This window comes from Terrapene carolina, unplaced genomic scaffold (genome assembly GCF_002925995.2).
Source record: "Terrapene carolina triunguis isolate 2854851 unplaced genomic scaffold, T_m_triunguis-2.0 Scaffold89, whole genome shotgun sequence".
Classification (NCBI taxonomy): Eukaryota; Metazoa; Chordata; order Testudines; family Emydidae; genus Terrapene; species Terrapene triunguis.
The window spans coordinates 31,781,818-31,802,354 of record NW_020664440.1 but is presented as its reverse complement, the minus strand read 5'-3'; the positions used below and the strand labels follow the sequence as shown (position 1 = coordinate 31,802,354).

The following is a 20,537-nucleotide window of genomic DNA, read 5'->3' as shown; positions in this document are numbered from 1 at the left end:
GTTGATGGGGTGGATGGATGGAGTGGGAGAAAGGGTTGATGGGATGGGGGGAGTGGGAGAAAGGGTTGATGGGGTGGATGGATGGAGTGGGAAAAAGGGTTGATGGGGAGGATAGATGGATGGATGGAATTGTAGAAAGGGTTGAAGGGAAGGATGGATGGATGGAGTGGGAGAAAGGGTTGATGGGGTGGATGGATGTATGGAGTTGTAGAAAGGGTTGATGGGATGGATGGATGGAGTGGGAGAAAGGGTTTATGGAGTGGAGGGAGTGGGAGAAAGGGTTGATGGGGTGGATGGATGGAGGGAGTGGGAGAAAGGGTTGATGGGGTGGATGGATGGATGGAGTGGTAGAAAGGGTTGATGGGGTGGATGGATGGAGTGGTAGAAAGGGTTGATGGGATGGATGGATGGAGTGGGAGAAAGCGTTGATGGGATGGATGGATGGAGTGGGAGAAAGGGTTTATGGGGTGGAGGGAGTGGGAGAAAGGATTGATGGGGTGGATGGATGGATGGATGGATTGGGAGAAAGGGTCGTGTTACTGAATGTTAAATTCTGAGTCCCTGGTGAGCATTGGCTCTTATGGAGCCCAAGGATGGGCTACTGGGGCCTCTTGCGTTGTTGAGGCTCCCATCCATCTTGGAGGGTGCTGTCATCCAGCAGGCTTGACCCATGCTGGCCTGGTGGTGAGTGATTCCTGCCCTCCTTTCCTCTCCCCTCCCATCCAGGTGCTGGACTACGCCATTGAGGCTGACAAGCTGATCGAGAAGTACGAGACACTGGCTTCTGACCTGCTGCAGTGGATCGAGCAGACCATCCTGACACTGAACGACCGCAAGCTGGCCAACTCCCTGAGCGGGGTGCAGAACCAGCTGCAGGCTTTCAACACCTACCGCACTGTTGAGAAGCCCCCCAAGTGAGTCCCTTACCCACCTCTGAGTCGGCCCTGGGCCACAACTTGGCAGCCCTGGCACAGCTAACGGCACAGGGAACCCCCAGGTCTGCATTAAGCACCTGGCCTGGTGCACTCTGAGAGATCTGTGCCACTCTGCTATCCTGCCCCACCTCTGGCATTAGCAGAGGATTGTGGGTGTTTTTCCCAGGGCACAGTGCACTCTGGGATGCCTTGCTACAGACAGACTGGCTAAGCTGGTTACTCAGCTGCCACCTACACAGCATGGGAAGAGTGCTCACATCATGTCCAGCTACCCACACCGGCACCACCCTCACAGGTGCGCGCCATGCTGTGTGTGACCAGGGAGCCTACCCCATTCCAGCTTGTGGGAGAGGGGCCTTGAATGAGCCGATCACTTCCCAATCTTGGTGTGTTCCAGTGCCCTGGCACTGCCCGTTCGCTGGCTCACGGGGGTGGGGAATGGCACCTGGGGCCTTGCCCCTCTAGGGGGCGTTGACTCCACTCCAACCCCAGGGTGAAGGGACTGACTCAGGTTCCCTCCCAGTCCGCATGGGGACTAAAGCATGTGGGGGTCTCCAGCCTGTCTGGGGAGTTAGAGCAGAAGAATGGGGCTGGGGGCAGTAGCAGTGTGTGGGGTTCTCCATCAGAGTACGTAAAAGGTTGAAACAAGGAGGAGGGAGGTAACCTCTGAGGACAGGACAAGAAGCAGTGGGCTTAAATTGCAGCAAGAGCGGCTTAGGTTGTACATTAGGAAAAAACTTCCTGTTGGGATAGTTAAGCACTGAAACAAATTGCCTAGGGAGGTTGTGGAATCTCCATCATTGGAGGCCTTTAAGAGCAGGTTAGACAAACACCTGTCACGGATGGTCTAGTTATTACTTAGTCCTGCTTGGAGTGCAGGGGACTGGACTAGATGACCTAGTGAGGTCCCTGATTGGGGAGCCTCTGGCATGACATGAGCACCCCCTGGTGGCAGATTGAAGAGAACCACAGGGAGGGAAGTGATGTGGATGTGTGTTCTGGGTTCAGGTTCTGCTGCTCCTGCTCCTGCCCCCTGGGCTCTGACGGCTCCTGCTCCCCTGCCCAGGTTCTGTGACCAGCCCGCCTGGCCCAGCTCCCAGGCTCTGAGACACTCCCACCCCACCCCCGGCGCTCTGTTTGATTCTTTACCATATCCCTATCCCTCAGGTTCACAGAGAAAGGGAACCTGGAGGTGCTGCTCTTCACCATCCAGAGCAAGATGCGCGCCAACAACCAGAAGGTGTATATACCGCGCGAGGGCAAGCTGATCTCCGACATCAACAAGGTGAGGCAGCAGGGGGCAGGGCAGGGGCTCAGTAGGGCGTGCTTTCCCCTTACAGCCAGTGCTGGTGCCCCTCCTCCAACTCAGTGCTGTAGGTCTTTGCTTCTGGAGGTGTCATCTTTTGGATGTGATAGAAAACATCTCAGCAGCAGGCGAGGATCCCTGAACAAACAGCCCCCGCGTTCCATCCCAGAGGCAGCTGTGTCTTAGCGCCAGCTGAGGGATCCCTGTACAAACAGCCCCCATGTCCCACCTCAGAGGTGGCTGCATCTCAGTGTCAGGAGAGGGATCCCTGGGAGATGGTCATTGGTGTTGTCATTAATTATTGGCCTGTGTTAGATGTCAACTCCCTGCTGTAATTAACTCCCTCCCCCCTGCAGGCCTGGGAGCGGCTGGAGAAGGCGGAGCATGAGCGGGAGCTGGCACTGCGCAACGAGCTGATCCGCCAGGAAAAGCTGGAGCAGCTGGCAGCTCGATTTGACCGCAAGGCAGCCATGCGGGAGACGTGGCTGAGCGAGAACCAGCGCCTGGTGTCCCAGGTGAGTCCCAAACCCCCAAGCCATGTGATTAGAACCCAGGACTCCTGACTTCCAGCCCCCACCCAACAGACTACACCCCACTACCCTCCAGAGCTGGGGATAGAACCAGGAGTCCTGGCTCCCAGCCCAGTACTTTCTCCAGTAGACCACACTACGTCTCCAGGCAGCTGGCTCCGTGGCCTGTGGGTGCCCTGCCCCAGCATGATGCTTGCCCTCCCCCGCAGGATAACTTTGGCGTGGACATTTCGGCGGTGGAGGCAGCGGTGCGGAAGCATGAGGCCATTGAGACAGACATCGTGGCCTACAGTGAGCGTGTGCAGGCCGTGAATGCTGTGGCCACCGAGCTCGAGGCGGAGCGCTACCACGACATCAAGCGCGTGCTGGCCCGCAAGAACAATGTGGTGCGGCTGTGGGACTACCTGCGGGAGCTGGTGGCCTCACGCCGTGAGCGCCTGCTCCTCAACCTGGACCTGCAGAAGATGTTCCAGGACCTGGCTTACCTCATGGACTGGATGGAGGAGATGAAGGTATGGGGGGGCATTAGGGCTGGGAGCAGCCTGCCGAGCCTGGGCCGCCACCATCTGCCACCACCAGGGGGCCCAGATGTCTGGGGTAGGTGTCCCAGGTGTTGCTCTCTGCCAGCCCCATCCCCAGGAGCTCCAGCAGGGGGAGGCGGAGTGGCCATCTGATCTTCTTCTTGGAAAGGATAAGGGGGTAAAGCTGGGAGCACTGCCAGCTCAGACACCCCAGAGGGGCTGGGGTGCATGGGGGTCAGTGGGGCAGATGGCTTTGAATGCCTGCAATGGAGGGGAGGAAGCAGAGGATAGGGGTGCCGTGGAGCAGAGGGGAGTTCAGAAGCCCTGGGTGCTGTATCCTGTGCTGCAGGGGGCAGGGAGCTGGGACTGTGTCCACATGCCCCAGTGCAGCCTGCTGCTGTGTCTGTCCCCTTGGCTGGGGCGGAGTGTGGGGGGTGCCTGGCTCCGTCTGTAGGCGTGCCCCTCCCCTGGCAGGGCCAAAGTATGGGCAGGGCTGGTGGGTGGGGTTGGGGGGGCTCCCCATGCAGTCAGCAGCCGCCCATCCCTCCGCAGGGCCGCCTGCAGTCCCAGGACTTTGGGAAGCACCTGCACGGCGTGGAAGACCTGCTGCAGATCCATGCGCTGGTGGAGGCCGACATTGCCGTGCAGGCCGAGCGCATCAAGGCTGTTGGCACTGCTGCACAGAGGTTTGCCACCCCTGGAGAAGGTAACTGCTCCACTCACACCACAGCCGGCCCTCACCCTCCATGTTCAGCTTCGCTGCATCCCAGGCCCCTACCTCATCCTCGCCCTTCCATGTCCCAGCCCATTCTATACTTGCTCCTCCATGTGCCAGTCTCTGCCCTGCCCCAGCCCCCACATCCCAGCCCTCAAGAGAACAGCTCAGAGCCCAGCAGGGCTCTGGCAGAGGGTCCACAGCTGAGTTTGGGGTTGCCGCATCTGCAGGGGGCAATGCCATATCTGAAGCCACCCTGCCAGCTTCTCACCCCTCTGCTTCTCTGTGGAGGTTCCCTGTCTGGTGTGAGCCCTGCTCTGTGCCTAGCCCTGACTCTATAGCCTGAGCAAAAGGGCCTTCCCTCCCCTATTACTCCCTGTGGGCCCCCTATTTGTCTCCCCTGCTTAGTGGGCACCAGTGCCAGTGACCCTAGGCCCCTTTTGCCCCCAGGACCCAAGGGTCAGGAGCCCCATGGCTCTTCCTGTGGGGTAGATGGCAGGGGAGAGGGGGAGAAGCAGGGATCCCATGTTGTTGCCTGATGTATTGATTATGTGGCTGATTTCATTTCCCCCAGTTAGCACTCTGCAATCTGGTAGGTTGTTGTCCCAAGATCAGGCCCAGTATCTCCAGAATTATTATTGGATTGGGAGCCCCATGGCAGTAGCAGCAAGGCTCGCACTCAGGGATGACCTTTAGTAATTGTAGGAGTTTTATTACCACAATGATCAGTCCAATAAATACAATTATCCAAACAAGTAAAGTGAGATAATACAATGCTGTAAGTATGACCCACCCCAGTACCCGGATGTACTCACCCTATCCTTGGGGAGAGCTCAGAAAGTTGAGACAGATCCTAGTGTGACTCTGGCGTGCCAAAGGAGAACTCCAGTGGCTCTCCTAAGACCAGATGTTTTATAGGCCTTTGGTGCATATGTATAAATAGTTCTGCCCTCTTTTACTATCTTGACTTCCTCACCCTCGTAATATTGGGGTGTCCCATAAGTTACTATATTAATTAGTTCAAACTTAGTAGCATACACGTCAATTAAATTACTATAGTTACCTGTGGTTAGGCATCTACTGATGTTTCCCTCCAAAAATACCCTAAACTGGTGCAAACTGCCTTCTTGCAGGTACCTGTCAGCAGTTTTCAACACTTGTGATTATTACAAAACAAGTAAAACAAAATCTTATGCCATCTTGTGACTTAAGGTCCCCATTGATTTACATACTTATGCTAACCTATTAAGCAACTACTCCTATGCAGGCTGTTAGGCCTTGTAGCTATGGTAACAGCTTAAGTTATTCTTATAGGTCTGTGCCGCTAAGTCTCTTGCGTTTCTGCATTGCTTTTCTTATCCTTTACCTTAAAATCAACCTGTGGGCTACAACATCCACATCCCCCCACAGGATACAAGCCCTGTGACCCCCAGCTGGTGCAGGAGAGGGTGGACATGCTAGAGCTGTGCTACCAGGAGCTGGTTGAGCTGGCAGGCAAGCGCCGGGCCAAGCTGGAGGAGTCACGGCGCCTGTGGAAGTTCTTCTGGGACATGGGTGAGGAGGAGGCCTGGATCCGGGAGCAAGAGCAGATCCTGTCGTCGGATGATTTCGGCAAGGACCTGACCAGTGTGCTGCGCCTCATCAGCAAGCACAATGCCTTCCGTGATGAGATGAGCGGCCGCTATGGACCCCTGCAGCACACCACGGCCCAGGGCCACAGCCTGGTGCATGAGGGGCACTTTGGGGCACGCGAGGTGGCTGAGCGCATCCGGGAGATCGAGGAGCAGTGGCAACACCTGGAGGCGCTGGCAGGCGAGCGGGAGCGGCGCCTGCATGAGGCCTCCAGCCTCTACCAGTTCCAGGCCGATGCTGATGACATGGAGGCCTGGCTCATGGATGCCCTGCGGCTGGTGTCCAGCCCGGAGGTGGGCCATGACGAGTACTCTACCCAGAGCCTGGTCAAGAAGCACAAGGATGTGGAAGAGGAGATCCAGAACCACCGGCCTGCCATCGCTGCGCTACATGAGCAGGCCCAGAGCCTGCCGCCTGCCTTTGCCCATGCACCCGAGGTGGCCGGGCGCCTGCCCGCTGTGGAGCAGCGCTACCAGGAGCTGGCTGCCCTGGCTGAGCGCCGCAAGCAGGATCTGCAGGACGCCCTCAACCTCTACAAGATGTTCAGCGAGGCTGATGCCTGTGGGCTGTGGATTGGTGAGAAGGAGCAGTGGCTGCATGCCATGGAGATCCCTGAGAAGCTGGAGGACCTGGAGGTGGTGCAGCAGAGGTGAGTGGGGGTTGACCAGGCCCGCATGTACCACCCGGCCCAGCCTCGTCAGGCCCACACCCCGCTGCCCCTTGCAGCCAGCGAGTAACTGTGGCCCTAGCCCCCTTCCCTGTCTCCCAGCTCTCTGTGTGGTGGGACATCCCAGAATGCATTGCTCCCCCCTTTGTGCTGCTCTGTCTGTCCCTACTTAGGCACCATGAGAGAGCAACCTGGAATTTCCCAGCATGCACTGGGGCACATATGCTCAGGCAGCCCCTTGTAGCCAGTCAGTAGCCTGGCTGGCTCTAGCCATGTGTGCCCTTGGCAGCGGCCTAGCTTGCCCTGCGGCCTCTCTCTGGAACCAGGGTGTTGGTGGGGACGTAGCCCCTAATGGGGTCAGTGGAACTGGCATAGCCAATCCCCCTTCCCTCCCCTTGGGCATGTGGTGGGGCATTCTAGAATGCATTGATCTCCCATGATGCTCTGGCTGCTATAACCATGCTGAGGCCCTATGGGAAAGCAGCCTAGATTTTCCCAGCAGGCACTAGGGAAGATGTGTGATCAGCAGCAGCTGGTGCTGTGCTGGGGGGAGCATGAGGGGTTGAGTGCATTGTTGTCTGAGCCTGTATCTCCTGGTCTGCAGGTTTGAGACACTGGAGCCCGAGATGAATAACCTGGCTTTGCGCATCGCGGCCATCAACCAGATCGCTGGGCAGCTGCTGAGCACTGACCACCGCAACAAGGAGAGCATCCAGGCCACGCAGGAGCAGCTCAACACCAGGTCTGAGCGGGAGGGCAGGTGGCTCAGCGCCGGAGGGAGATGGGGAGGACAGGTGGCTCAGCACCGGAGGGAGATGGGGAGGACAGGCGGCTCGGCTCTGAGGGAGACGGGGAGGGCAGGCGGCTTGGCGCCGGTGGGAGACGGGGAGGGCAGGCGGCTTGGCGCCGGGGGGAGACGGGGAGGGCAGGTGGCTCGGCGCCAGGGGGAGACGGGGAGGGCAGGTGGCTCAGTGCGGGGGGGATATGGGGAAGGCAGGCGGCTCGGCGCCACGGGGAGACGGGGAGGGCAGGAGGCTCGGCGCTGGGGAGGTGGGGGTGGGTGGGGAGAGCACACTGCTTGGTGTTGGGGGTGGGGGCAGGCAGCTCAGCGTCGGAGGGTGTGTGTGGGGTTCTGACTGACCCATGGGGATGAGAAGGACTCTTGGGGGATCTGCATCCAGCGACAGGCATTGGGGCTCTGGGGAGGGCTGCCTTTGGCAGCGCCAACGTGGGCTCGGCAGCTCCGGGGTGGTCAGTGGGGACAGGCCCCGCACCTACCTCCCTGTCCCCTTCCCCAGGTGGGAGCGGTTCCGCACTCTGGCCGACCAGAAGAAGGCTGCGCTGACCTCGGCCCTGAACATCCAGAACTACTACCTGGAGTGCAATGAGACCAAGTCTTGGATGAGGGAGAAGACCAAGGTGATCGAGTCGACGCAGGAGCTGGGCAATGACCTGGCGGGCGTCATGGCACTGCAGAGGAAGCTGGCGGGCATGGAGCGGGACCTGGAGGCCATCCAGGGCAAGGTGTTGGACCTGCAGGGGGAGGCGGCTGCGCTGGCAGCCGAGCACCCAGGCCAGGCGACGCCCATCCTAGACCAGCTTGCGGACATCAAGGCCGTGTGGGCCGAGCTGCGTGAGACCATGCGGCGGCGCGAGGAGTCGCTGGGGGAGGCCAGCAAGCTGCAGGGCTTCCTGCGTGACCTGGACGACTTCCAGGCTTGGCTGTCGCGGACACAGACGGCTGTGGCCTCTGAGGATGTGCCGGCCACCCTGGCCGAGGCCGAGCAGCTGCTGAGCCAGCATGAGAGCATCCGTAACGAGATTGAGCACTACAAGGACGACTACCAGAGCATGCGGGCCATGGGTCAGGAGGTGACCCAGGGCCAGACCGATGCCCAGTACATGTTCCTGCAGCAACGCCTACAGGCCCTGGACACTGGCTGGAAGGAGCTGGGCCAGATGTGGGAGAACAGGCACCACCTGCTGTCCCAGGCCTATAGCTTCCAGCTCTTCCTGCGGGACACCAAGCAGGTGGAGGGTGTGCTCAGCAACCAGGTGAGGCTGGGGCGACCGGCATGCCTAGGGGGAGGCTGGTTCCGGTCCTGGAGCTAGGACAGGCCCATGCAGCCCAATATGCCACTCCCGTCTCTGGCACGGATCAGACCCATGGGCCCATCCAGTCCAGTATTCCCCCCAACATCTGATCAGTCTCCTGGACCTTTCCAGCTTGGTCTTCTCCTCCATCCCCCCATTCCAGTTGCCCCAGACCCCCACCCAAATCCCCATCACTGTATTAGTCCTCCAGGACCCCCAATCATCCCATCCCCACTCACCCCTAGCAGTCTCAGTACCTCTCCATCCCACTGGCCCCTAGTTTCCTCCCTTGGGATCTCCATTTCACACAGGGCAGGGGCCTGGGATATGGGCCAAACCGTGCCCAGTGCCATGCCTGTGTGCGGCTCGCCCCTGCAGGAGTACGTGCTGTCCCACACTGAGATGCCCAGCACCCTGCAAGGGGCAGAGGCTTCCATTAAGAAGCATGAAGATTTCATGACCACCATGGAGGCCAACGGGGAGAAGATCAAGGGGCTGGTGGACGCCGGGCGGAAGCTGATTGTGGGGGACAGCGTCCATACAGACAAAGTCCAGGAGAAGGTTGACTCCATCGATGGCAGGTGAGAACCCAGCCCCCCAGGGGCTTCTGGGAACGCTATTGTGTCGTTGTCTGGGTTCTATCCCTGCCCTAAGAAGGGATGGGGGGGTCTAGTGGGTTAGAGCAGGGAGTCTGGGTTCTATCCCCAGCTCTGTGATTTAGGACAGCTCTCCTTCCCCCTGGAGTTAAAAAGGGAGGACGATACTGAGATTAACGATTGTGATGAGCTAGTAGCTCCTCCCTTGGCCAGAGCCAGGCAAACCTGCCCCAGGAGGTCAGAACAGCCTGTGGGACAGATCTCAGCTTGCCCTGTTCAGAGAGTACAAGTTGCTAGTGCCTGAGGTAGCGGAGAGTCGTCATGAGCCAAGGCAGTGCTGGTGCTATGACATACAGAGCGCAGGCCCCATCTCACCCTGCAGGTGAGTGTCCCATGAGCCTCTGCTTTCCCTCCCCAGGCACAAGCGGAATCGGGATGCCGCCAACGAGCTGCTGCGGCGGCTGCGGGATAACCGGGAGTTGCAGCACTTCCTGCAGGACTGCCAGGAGGTGAGTGGGGCGGGGACCCGGGGGATGCGGTGGAGGGGCAAGGGGGCCATGGGTCTGGGGATCCTCACTCTGTCCTCTGCCTCCCCACCAGCTCACCCTATGGATCAATGAGAAGATGCTGACAGCCCAGGACATGTCGTATGACGAGGCCCGCAACCTGCACACCAAGTGGCAGAAGCACCAGGCCTTCACGGCTGAGCTGGCTTCCAACAAGGACTGGCTGGACAAGATCGAGAAGGTGGGGGAGGCTGGTGTACGGCAAACTGTGGACCCCCCCATGGCTGCACCCAAACACCATGGCCCTGTCCCCTTGCCATGAACTCACCACCGGGGCACTGCACCAGCATCAGAGATTTGCCCCTTCACAGTGGACTTGCCACAGCATCATGAACCCGACTCCATGGCCACTCCCCAGTGCTATGGACCTGCTCCGTGGCTCTGCCCCCTCTCCATGGACTCATTACCACAGCCTCGCCCTAAGACCATGGCCCTGCCTCTACAGTCCCACCCCTTGCCATGGATCCTCTCACTCATGGACCCTCCCCCTTCTGGTCCCAGAGATGCTGGGGTGTCAGCAGGCCCCCCAGGACTTGTCCCACCAGTTGGGTTGTCGGTGCATGACTGAGCGGGGGAGCTGGGCCTACTGGACTCTGCTCCTCCTGCCTCACACTGAGCCCCCTGCTGGGATAGGGCTGGCCAGGCCCCTGGAGCAGTGGGGCTGGGTGTTAATATCCCACTGAGATGAATGGGGCAGGTCCCCCCCTCAGGATCCCTGCAGACTCCATGTGACTTTGATCACATGACTCCAGGAGGCAGGGCACAGGGCTGTAGCAACTTGGCCTTCATCTGGGCTTGGCCATGCCTGCTGGGGCCCAAAGACCCTACAGCACACGCAGGGCCCTGTCCCCCTAACCAGTGCTCTGGGTCCCTGACAGGAGGGGCAGCAGCTAATGGCGGAGAAGCCGGAGCTGGAGCCAGTGGTGAAGGAGAAGCTGGGCAGCCTCCACCGTCTATGGGATGAGCTGGAGTCCACCACCAAGACCAAGGCCCAGTGCCTCTTTGACGCCAACCGGGCTGAGCTCTTCACCCAGAGCTGCTCCGCCCTGGAGGCCTGGCTGGCTGGGCTGCAGGCCCAGCTCCAGTCTGATGACTACGGCAAGGACCTGACCAGCGTCAACATCCTGCTGAAGAAGCAACAGGTCTGGGGTGGTGGGTGCAACAGAGGGGAGGGCACCCTAGATTCTTGGGGTGAGGGATGATGGACTCCAAGATGACCCAAAATTCCAGGTCCCAAAGGCCCGTGAGATATGGCAGACCCTGGCCCTCCGACCCTCTCAATCCCAGAACCCAATCTCCTGTTTCCAAGGCCTTGGGTATCCCCCGGCAGAGGGAGCCCGCTCCATCGGCCACCGCACTGGAGAACCCTAGACTGGCCTCGTCCCTGACACCACCCCCTCCATGCACCATGGCTCAGAGGTGGGACTGATTGCCTGCAGGATCCCCAAGCACCATGGGGAAGCAGAGGGGGACCCGTGGCTGCATCACACCAGTGGGGAGAAGGGCCAGACTCCCTGCTCCCCTTGGGGTGGGGCTCTCTGCTGGAGTCCCCCAGGCTGTAACACTCCTCTGCCCCTCAGATGCTGGAGAACCAAATGGACGTGCGGGAGAAGGAGGTGGAGGCCATCCAGTCGCAGGCGCTGGCCCTGAGCCAGGAGGACGCCAATACGGCCGAGGTGGAAGGCAAGTTCCGGGCAGTGGAGGAGAAGTTCCTGGACCTACGGGGCCCGCTGGAGGAGCGCTGCCACAAGCTGCTGGCCTCCAAGGAGGAGCACCAGTTCAACCGTGACCTGGAGGACGAGATCGTGAGTCCCAGGCAGTGCAGGCAGCGCTGCCATGGGGGAGAGGATGGGAAATGGGGCCCGGAGAGGGGAGACGGGAATGAGATCCAGCCCCAGAGGCTGCTGCCTTTTACTCCATGGGCCTCCGCCTAGAATTACAGGAGTGCAGAGCCCCATTGCTGCACCCAGCACTCCCCCATGCCAGGGAGCAGGGTAGGGGGCATCTAGGCTGGGTTTCTTCTGCAGGCCACTGTGCCCCTGGACAGTATTGGAGCTAATGATGGGTCCCTATCAGGGACTAGCACTAAGCCCTGGGTCTCTAATGAGGCAGATCCGAGTCTCAGTTATGGAGCCACACTGCCTTTCAGAATGAATGTGCTAGATCTTTGGGCTTGGCTGTGCTGCCGCGCTCCGCACTGCCCTCCAGAACCAGAGACAGAGCCCACGCCCCTCCCAGGGCTCAGGCGAGAACGCAAGAGTCCTGACTCCCAGCCCGCCTGTTCCAGCCCACTACACCTCATGCCCCTCCCAGAGCCAGGGAGAGAACCCAGGAGTCCTGACTCCCAGTGTTCTAGTGCTGTTGAACAAATAGAGCCCTCACTGGCTAAGTGTGAGTCTCCATCCCCCTCCAGTGGCCAGTCCTTGCTACATCTGCCGGTGACGCCCTTTAGCTTCAGCAGTGGGGCTCTGTGCAGCATATGTGGGGGTCCCACCCTGGCTGGTGACAAGTGGATGGGGTGGGGGGTCAGGCTGGGTCCACGGGATGGACTTTTGCGTGGGAGGGAAAAAAATTTTAAACTGGGAAATTCCATTAATCTCCCACCCCGATATTCAGACTGCAATGTTGAGGGGGAGGGACTGCCAGGTTTGAGGCTGCCCATGCATGGACCCCCTTGCAGCCCCTGTCCCATGTGACATCCCCCACTCTGTGTGCTCCCCGTGCAGCCCCCATGCATCCCCCTACGCTGCACACACCCCATGCATCCCCCTACCCTGCACACACCCCTGTGCAGCCCCCCATGCATCCCCCACCCTGTGCAGACCCCCATGTGCACCCCCCATGAAGCCCCCATGCATCTCCCACCCTGCACAGTTTTCCCTGCATCCCCCACTGTGCCCACTGTGAACCCACCATGCAGTCCCCCCATGTGCCCCTCATGTGCCTCTGACCCTGCTCCACGTTGTGCTTTCAGTTGTGGGTGAGGGAGCGGATGCCCATGGCCATCTCCACCGACCACGGCAAGGACCTGCCCACCGTCCAGCTGCTGATAAAGAAGAACCAGGTGTGGTGCCAGGCCGGGGAGGGACTTGGGGGCTGGAGTCTGCTCATCCCACTCAGTGCTAGAGGTGCTCCCTACCTCATGCAGGCTTGACAAGGCAGGAGTAGGGGGTTGGGGGCAGGGGGAATATGAAAGGAGGCGGGGGTGGGGGAGAATTGGGACAGGGGGGAGTGAATTGGGGGAGGGTCAGAAGAGTGGTGAGGCCTGGGAGTGGACGTACCATGACCCCCCCCTTCCTCTCTGCTCCCAGACTCTACTGAAAGAGCACTCTGAAGGCTGGGGAGGGTCAGGAGCGGGGGGGCTCAGCATAGGGGAGAGGGTGATGGCCACACTCTGACCCCCCTCGCCCATGATCCCTGCCCCAGACCCTGCAGAAGGAGATCCAGGGCCATGAGCCGCGCGTGGAGGAGCTGCTGGGGCGGCGGGCAGGGCTGGCACGCTGCGGGCCCGTGGAGCGGGTGGAAGAGCTGCGGGAGGCCTGGCGGGAGCTGAGGCACCAGGCGGAGCTGCGGCACCAGCGCCTGGAGCGGGCACACGCTGCCCAGCAGTTCTACTTCGATGTAGCTGAAGCCGAGGCCTGGATGGGCGAGCAGGAGCTGCACATGATGTCCCAGGAGAAGGCCAAGGTCTGGGGGAAAGGGAGTGGAGCCCGCCCCCATGGGAACCAGGTGTACCCCTACACCCACTGGGTGCCCCCCCCGCAACTGTTGTGCACGATGTCCCAAGAAAAGGCAAAGGTGTGCAGGGGGCACAGAGCCCAGCCTGCCCCACCCCCTCTCTGCCTCTGAGAGCCCTTGCTCCCCGATACCCAGGGGAGCCGGGGTGCCTCTCACTCGCTTGGTGCCACCCCCTGGCCACAGAAGCTGCACATGATGTCTCAGGAGAAGGCTGAGGTCTGGGGTCATGGACCCCACCCTGCTCCTGGATGTCTTGCATCCACCCTGACCCCCCCACACCTGTGAAAGCCAGTGGGCCTGTGAGAGCTGAGTGACCCTCAGCCTGACCACCGTCCTAGGAGCTGGGGACAGCCCTGCCCACCCGCTCCCTTTGCCCCTGCATCCTGGCACCTGCGTCCATCCCCCTCTTTGCCCCTGTGTCATGGCACCCTCCATCCCGCTCTGATGCCTGGTGTCCGGCACCCACAGGACGAGCTGATTGCCCAGGCCATGGTGAAGAAGCACCTGGTGATGGAGCAGGCGCTGGATGACTACGCCCAGACCATCCACCAGCTCTCCAACCAGAGCCGCGACATGGTGGCCAGTGAGCACCCAGAGAGGTAAGTCCCCCCCCCCGTGCCCCTTGCCCCCCACAGTGGGCACAGATCCAGGTCCCATGGCCCTGTGCTACTGGGGGGCAGTGAGTCCATAGCCTCCCATGGGTTGCCAGGAGCCCAGTCCAAAGCCCTGTCCCTCCGCCCCGCTGAACCCAAGTGTCCCCTCAGCTGGGCCTGAGCCCAGCTGAATGCTGCTTGTGCCTGCATCACAGACCTTGTGGCCCAACGCTCTCTGCCCAGGCACCACTCGCCATGGCTGCGCATGGAGAGAGGGGCACCGTGGCTGTCCAGGGGAGATCAGATCTGGAACCTACAGTCCCTCTTGCTTGGGATAGAGGCGGGGACTCCCTTAGCAACATGGCCCCCTTCCTCCTGTTTGGCATGGCCCGCCCCAACCCTGGCACAGCCCCGTCGAGCGTGGCATGGCCCATTCCAGCACAGCCCCTACAGCATGGGACCCCCCAGCCTCTTGGGCAGCACATTAGCCCCAGGGCTTTCCCAGCTCTTGGGCCCCTGCTCCCTGGCAGTGCTGCCACTTCCAGTTGGTGAGGGGCAGGCACCGCCCTGTGGGTCAAGTGGCTCTTCCCCCTGCAGTGAGCGGCTCACCCTGCGCCAGGGCCAGGTGGACAAGCTGTACGCCAGCCTGAAGGACCTGGCAGAGGAGCGGCGGGGGAAGCTGCAGGAGCACCAGCGCCTCTGCCAGCTCAAGCGTGACGTGGATGACCTAGAGCAGTGGATCTCGGAGCGCGAGGTGGTGGCTGCCTCCCACGAGCTGGGGCAGGACTACGAGCATGTGACTGTGAGTGCCCGCTACTGAGCAGGGGGAGCTAGACTGGTCCCTGCTGGGCCATGTCAGTCTGAAGTGTGCTAGACTGGTCCACACTGAGCTATCCTGCTCTGTACTGGGTGATACTGGTCAGTCTGGACTGAGATAGACTGGTCCATGCTGAGCCATCCCAGTCTCCGCTAGGCTGGGCTCCTGTGCAGTCTGGTGCCAGAGCCCGGCTGGCTACCCAGTGTGGCGTAGCCTCTGTGCAGCACTAGCCGAGGTAGCCCTACATGGAGCCCAGCTGGAGCAGCCTCATGCGCCTGGGGCCCATCACCTCCCTCAGTGCCCCTCCCACCCCTCAAGCCCGTCCCTTCTCCTGTCTGCCCTTTCCTGACCACCTCTCCGACTCCCCCGAGACCTGGGTCCCATCACTCCCCCCAGCAGGCCCGTGGCCTTCCTGACCCTTCTCTTTCCCCAGATGCTGCGGGACAAGTTCCGGGAGTTCTCCCGGGACACCAGTAACATCGGGCAGGAGCGCGTGGACGCCGTGAACCTGCTGGCGGATGAGCTGATCTCATCAGGGCACTCGGAGAACGCCACCATTGCCGAGTGGAAGGACGGGCTCAACGATGCCTGGGCCGACCTGCTGGAGCTCATCGACACCCGCAGCCAGATGCTGGCAGCTTCCTATGAGCTGCACCGCTTCTACCACGACGCTCGCCAGACGCTGGCCCAGGTGCAACACAAGCAGAAGCAGCTGCCCGACGAGGTGGGGCGCGACCTGAACACGGCCGAGGCCATGCAGCGCATGCACTCAGCCTACGAGCATGACATCCAGGCGCTCAGCGCACAGGTACTGCCAGCCGCAGGGGAGAGGGGGATGGCGGCAGGGTCTGCGGCAGCGGGAGGGGAACCGTGTGGGATGGGGAGGGGATGTGGGGTAGGATCTGGTGTGGGGAAGGGGAGGGGAGCAGGGGAGGCTGAGGGCAGGATCTGGGGGGTCTGGGGCAGGGGAGGAGAGCAAGATGGGACAAGGGGACAGGGCATGGGGTAGGGAAAGGGAGATGGGCAGGATGGAGTGTGGGGCAGTATCAGGGATTCCTCTCTCTACACACACTTCCCCCATGAATGGGAAGGGTGGCATGGGGTGGGGGCAGGATGCCACTCTGACCCCCGGCTCCCCAGGTGAAACAGGTGCAAGAGGACGCGATGCGGCTGCAGAAGGCCTACGCGGGTGAGAAGGCCGATGACATCCGGCGGCATGAGCAGGCTGTGAGCGAGGCCTGGGCCGAGCTGCTGAGCAGCAGCCAAGGCCGCCGGCAGCTGCTGCTCGACACCGTGGATAAGTTCCGCTTCTTCAAGATGGTGCGAGACCTGATGCTGTGGATGGACGGGGTGCACCTGCAGATCGACGCCCAGGAGAAGCCCAGGTGAGCAGGACGCCCCCAAAGCACGGACTGGGATAGCCCAGCCCAGACTGGCGTGGCCCAGTGTAGGTCAATATAGCTCAGCATAGCTCACCCAGCCTAGCAGAGACTGGGATGGCTCAGTATGGACCAGACTGACCAGTATCGCCCACTACAGACCAATATAGCTCAGCGTGGCCCAGTCTATCCCAGTTCAGATTGACATGCCCAGCACAAACCAGTATAGCTCAGGACAGACTGGCCAGGCCTCCACCCCAGCCAGCATGGGCCAGTGGACACAGGTCTGGAGACTGGAGTGCATCGTCTGGGCCCAGCCGGCAAGTAGGGAGTGGGGGTCTGTTTGCCAGCTCAGCCAATCTGGAGGGTATCTCCTTTTTCTCCCGCCCCAGGGATGTGTCCTCGGCTGACCTGGTCATCAAGAACCACCAAGGGATCAAGGCTGAGGTGGAGGCCCGGACGGACAGCTTCAATGCCTGCATAGCCATGGGCACCGCCCTGCTGGACAAGGGCCACTATGCTTCTGACAAGGTGAGACCCCCCAGGCGACACCCCCCATGCCCCTGCCACCCCAGCACTGCCCCCTGACACTGCCCCCAGGTGTTGTGTGGACCGGGTGTCTTGGGTCCCCTCTAGTTCATACCCGCACCTCTATGCTGGGATCCAGGTCAGGATCCTCTCCAGTGTGTTCCCAAGTCATCCCCCAAAATGCCCCTCTCCTCCGTGGGGTTTACGTCCCCCATTGCGATCCATTCTTCACCCCCAATCATTTGACTGGGCCCTAGTTCCTAGCAGTGGGACCATGTGACCAACACAAGTGTGGTGGTTCCTCCAGGGTGGGCCCCCCACTTTCCTGAGCTAGCCCCTCTGCTCAGATTTCAGAGAAGCTGGCCCAGCTGCAGGAGCAGCGCAAGGAGATCGGAGATCGGTGGCAGGAGAAGATGGACTGGCTGCAGATTGGTTAGTGAGGAGAAGGGGCAGGGAAGGGAAGGGACTCTGTGTGTCGAGAGGGCACCAAGGAGGGAAAGGGGCAGCAGCACAGGTATAGTGTTGAATCTGATGTGGTGGGGTGCAGTGGAGAGATCCGTACTCCTGGGTTCTATCCCCAGCACCATGAGGGGAATGGGGTCTAGTGGGTTGCTGGGGGCTGGCAGCTTGGAATTCTGGGCTCCTGTCCCCGGCACTGCCCCACCCATCTGGGCTGTCCCCCTGCAGTTATGGAGGTGCTGATGTTCGGGCGCGATGCCAGCATGGCTGAGGCCTGGCTGTCCAGCCAGGAGCCCATCGTGCGCTCAGCTGAGCTGGGCGGGAACGTGGACGAGGTGGAGAATCTCATCAAGAGGCACGAGGGCTTCCAGAAGTTGGCCGCTGCCTGGGAGGAGCGCTTCCTGGCACTGGAAAAGCTCACCACGGTGAGAGCCCTGCCTGGGGTTGGGGGGCCCTTGGTGTGTGCCCGGGGCGGGGGTGCTGCACCCCCACACGTGGCCTCCTGAGGCCCTTGGCTTTGCCTTGGTGGGACACTGCCCGCCCACACAGCTCCCTGTGCTCTTCCCGAGCCCTGGCCCGGGGTGGGGATGTCTCCATGGGCCTGAGGTAGCGCTGGGTTTGCCACAGAGGCCACCAATTGGAACTAAGGCCTGAGACCCACCCAACTTGGTGAATAGAGTCTCCAATGGGTGTGTTTGTTTTGAGTCTGTATGATGGATCAGAACCAGAACCCTGGATCTGGACTCCTGCCCTGGAGTGGGTCTGATCTGGGTTCTGCCCCTTGAGCCTGTCTCTGCCAGGCCAATAAGAGCCGCAGTCCCAATTCTGGAGCACCTTTCATTCTGAGGAGGTGTCAATCCCAGCTTTGCCCCTCAGGGCCTATCTCGTATAGATCAGACCCCTGGACCCTCTTGAGTGAGTTGTGGGCAGCTCACCCACTGTGGCTCATCTCTTGCCAAATGGATCAGAACTGGAACCCCAGTTTGGAATGCCTTGGCACTGGGGGCAGGTTCCCAGCTCTGCCTCTGGGCGCCCACCTTGATATGGATCAGAACCAGACCCAGACCCCTGGTCTGGCCACTCTGGTTGGTGTCCTATGGAACTGCCACTCCCTACCCCAAGCCCTGCACTGTGCCATGTGGAGGCATGCCCCTGGCCTGCGTGCCCAGCCTGGGGGCCTTGTCAGGAGGGACTGGGCTGTTCCATCTCTGCGTGCCCCTCTCCCCTGCAGCTGGAGGAGAAGGAGCGGCTGCGGCAGGAGGAGGAGGAGAGGAGGAAGAGGCGGCCTCCAACACCACCTGAGCCAGAGCCCGAGGTCACGGTGCAGCCACTGCTGCTCCCTGACAGCCAGCAGGGGCCAGGACTGAGCAATGCTGACGGGTGAGAGCAGAGCCCGGCCTAGAGCACCAGCTGTGTAGGGGGTTGGCATCGAGTGGAGGACAGCATGGGGGAAGAATGGGAAGGGGTCATGGCATCAGGGGAGGAGGGCAGCATGGGGAGCACAGGCTGGCAGGAAGTCCCAGTAATGGGGGGTACATCCTGGAGTGGCAGCAAGGTTGGTGGTGGTCCTTAGAATCATAGAACATCAGGGTTGGAAGGGCCCTCAGGAGGTCATCTAGTCCAACCCCCTGCTCAAAGCAGGACCAATCCCCAGACAGATTTTTGCCCCGAATCCCTAAATGGCCCCCTTAAGGATTGAACTCACAACCCTGAGTTTAGCAGGCCAATGCTCAAACCACTGAGCTATCCCTCCCCCCTTTCTCATGGGTCTCCACCAGCCTCTAATGCTCACTCTTGTCCCATTCCCCCCCGCCCCAGGACTTCCACTCTGCAGACCCGTCTCCCAGAGCTGCCTGCTGTGAATGGGATCTACCCTGACTCCGAGTCCCCGCAGGTAATGCAGCTTCCCCAGACGCAGCCCCCCAGCCAGGGCTGCCTTGGGACCAGAAGGGCCCACAGACAGCAGCTGGGCTAAGGTGCCCAATTCTGGAACGGGGTGTGTGTGTGAGGGGAGATACCAGCCTCTGCCACCTTCAGCCCCATCCACTCCATGTTACAGCTCGGACTCCTGGGTTCTATCCCCAGCTCTGGGAGGGAAGTGGGGTCCGGAGGGGGTCAGCTGGGCTGGTGGGGCAGAGCCTGGAGAGGTGGACAGCTCCCCCAGGCAGGAGGAATCCAGGAGCTGTGCTCCCTGTCACAGACCTGTTCTGTCCCTCCAGATGCCCGAGATGGAGGAGGTGACAAGCGGAGCCCGGCTGGATACATTGGCCGAGGAGAAGGAGCACAGCCCTGCCCCCTCACCCAAGGCCCACACCAAGCTGCCGGCACTCACCCCTGAGCCTGCCCATTCGGCCACGCTGCCGCTCCGATCACCAGACCCCACTGCCCAGGAGCACCTGGAGGGGGCACTGTGCCGCAAGCAGGAGATGGAAGCCCAGGGCAAGAAGGCAGCCAACAGGTGAGAGAAGCTCTGCCCCTTCCTTGACTTGGGGAGCCTGGGGACCACCTGCCAGGGCCTTCAAGGTAGAGCTCTGGGGCTGTGTCATGTTGCCCAGGGCCCTGGATGGTGTCACTGATGGCTGTGTGCTCCACCTCCCGCCCCTCCCGCCTGCACTGATGGCTCTATCCTACCCCTGGTCTCCTTGCGGTGATGGCTCTGTGCTCCCCTGCCAGCTGTGCTGATGGCTCTGAGCTCTTCCCTCTCCCCATGGCTGTTCTGACAGCTCTGTGCTTCCTCCCAAGGTCCTGGCAGAACGTGTACTGTGTCCTGCACAAAGGCAGCCTAGGCTTCTACAAAGACGCCAAGAACGCCAGCCATGGCGTCCCCTACCATGGCGAGGTGCCCATCAGCCTGCAGGGGGCGCAGTGCAACGTGGCACTGGACTACAAGAAACGCAAGCATGTCTTCAAGCTGGGGTAGGAGCGGCCTCTGTGGCAGACACACAGAGTGGGCAGTGGAGGGACTGCAGCCCACAGGTGCAGGGGAGGAGGGAACGCAGTGGAGGGGACTGTGTCAGGGACCTGGTGGAGGGGATAGGCTGAAGGGAACAGGGCACAAGGCAGGGTTTGGCTCAGCCATAGGGAGGTGACATAACATGTGTTTTTTCCTCTCTGCAGGTTGAGTGACGGCAAAGAGTATTTATTCCAGGCCAAGGACGAGGTGAGTCCCTTACGCACCAGGGCGTTGCTTGTCCTGTCCACATGAGGGCACCCCTAGCCTCTGAGCTCCTCCTAGTGCTCCTAGGTTTATGCGCGCGTGTAACCCACACACCTCCTGGGTGTGGTGCTGGCACCGAGACCACTTAGAGATTAATGAGTCTGCTACAGCCTTAGCTAACGACCGTGTGGCTTTTAACTCATGCAGTAGAGGCTCATGCACTAAGCTCCAAAGGTCCCAGGTTGGATCCCGCACACTGACGACTCGGATCTGTCGGTGTTACATGCTCATGCCGCCCCCCGCT

General features: G+C 60.9%; 1 protein-coding gene across 3 annotated transcripts in view; it reads left to right on the top strand.

Annotated features, from left to right (window-relative positions):
* SPTBN2 (spectrin beta, non-erythrocytic 2) overlaps positions 1–20,537 on the top strand; it is a 41,125-nt gene that overhangs the window by 18,009 nt on the left and 2,579 nt on the right. For all 3 annotated transcript variants that reach the window (XM_029911167.1, XM_029911168.1, XM_026650369.2), the window contains 27 exons: positions 727–914; positions 2,103–2,220; positions 2,598–2,756; positions 2,981–3,283; positions 3,845–3,998; positions 5,418–6,288; positions 6,911–7,048; positions 7,605–8,361; positions 8,779–8,981; positions 9,415–9,505; positions 9,597–9,743; positions 10,441–10,704; positions 11,143–11,367; positions 12,537–12,626; positions 12,989–13,249; positions 13,769–13,899; positions 14,491–14,695; positions 15,144–15,518; positions 15,851–16,095; positions 16,482–16,620; positions 16,965–17,049; positions 17,305–17,501; positions 18,308–18,456; positions 18,895–18,970; positions 19,296–19,534; positions 19,819–19,992; positions 20,194–20,236. In XM_029911167.1, the coding sequence (XP_029767027.1) occupies positions 727–914; positions 2,103–2,220; positions 2,598–2,756; positions 2,981–3,283; positions 3,845–3,998; positions 5,418–6,288; positions 6,911–7,048; positions 7,605–8,361; positions 8,779–8,981; positions 9,415–9,505; positions 9,597–9,743; positions 10,441–10,704; positions 11,143–11,367; positions 12,537–12,626; positions 12,989–13,249; positions 13,769–13,899; positions 14,491–14,695; positions 15,144–15,518; positions 15,851–16,095; positions 16,482–16,620; positions 16,965–17,049; positions 17,305–17,501; positions 18,308–18,456; positions 18,895–18,970; positions 19,296–19,534; positions 19,819–19,992; positions 20,194–20,236 (6,027 nt within the window). The remainder of the gene's footprint in view (positions 1–726; positions 915–2,102; positions 2,221–2,597; positions 2,757–2,980; positions 3,284–3,844; positions 3,999–5,417; positions 6,289–6,910; positions 7,049–7,604; positions 8,362–8,778; positions 8,982–9,414; positions 9,506–9,596; positions 9,744–10,440; positions 10,705–11,142; positions 11,368–12,536; positions 12,627–12,988; positions 13,250–13,768; positions 13,900–14,490; positions 14,696–15,143; positions 15,519–15,850; positions 16,096–16,481; positions 16,621–16,964; positions 17,050–17,304; positions 17,502–18,307; positions 18,457–18,894; positions 18,971–19,295; positions 19,535–19,818; positions 19,993–20,193; positions 20,237–20,537) is intronic.